This window comes from Condylura cristata, unplaced genomic scaffold (assembly GCF_000260355.1).
Source record: "Condylura cristata isolate star-nosed mole 26May11 unplaced genomic scaffold, ConCri1.0 scaffold00373, whole genome shotgun sequence".
Lineage (NCBI taxonomy): Eukaryota > Metazoa > Chordata > Mammalia > Eulipotyphla > Talpidae > Condylura > Condylura cristata.
The window spans coordinates 1-530 of NW_004567474.1; the positions used below are offsets into that span (position 1 = coordinate 1).

At 50.8% G+C, this 530-nt stretch overlaps 1 protein-coding gene across 1 annotated transcript; it reads left to right on the plus strand.

Moving 5' to 3' along the window:
• Positions 1-12: 12 nt before the first annotated feature.
• Positions 13-528, plus strand: LOC101635957 (olfactory receptor 2W3-like; the record flags this gene model as incomplete). Its single annotated transcript, XM_004695785.1, has 1 exon — positions 13-528. A coding segment is annotated over one exon (516 nt), but the record flags the coding sequence as incomplete, so codon positions are not given.
• Positions 529-530: the final 2 nt, after the last annotated feature.

Below are 530 nucleotides of genomic sequence, written 5' to 3' on the forward strand. Positions count from 1 at the left end.
CCTAAACTCAAAACACCCATGTACTTTTTCCTCAGCCACCTCTCCATAGTCGACCTCTGCTTTACCACCAGTGTTGTCCCCCAGCTGCTGTGGAACCTCCGGGGCCCAGCCAAGACCATCACGGCCCTGGGCTGTGTGGTCCAGCTCTATTTGGCCCTGGCCATGGGTGGTGTTGAGTGTGTCCTGCTGGTGGTAATGGCTTTTGACCGCTGTGCTGCTGTTTGCAAACCTCTGCACTATGCCACTGTGATGAACCCACGGGTGTGCAGGGGTCTGACAGGGGTTGCGTGGATGTGTGGAATAGGAAATGCACTCATCCTGAGTACTGTCACCGTTCTGCTGCCTCGCTGTGGTAACAAGCGCATCTATAATTTCTTCTGTGAGGTACCGTCAATGATTAAGCTTGCCTGTGTGGACGTCCATGCCAACGAAGTCCAAGTGTTCATTGCTTCATTAGTCTTGCTCTATATACCCTTATCATTTATAGTGACATCTTATGGGTTAATAGTCAGGGCAGTTGTAAAGATCAA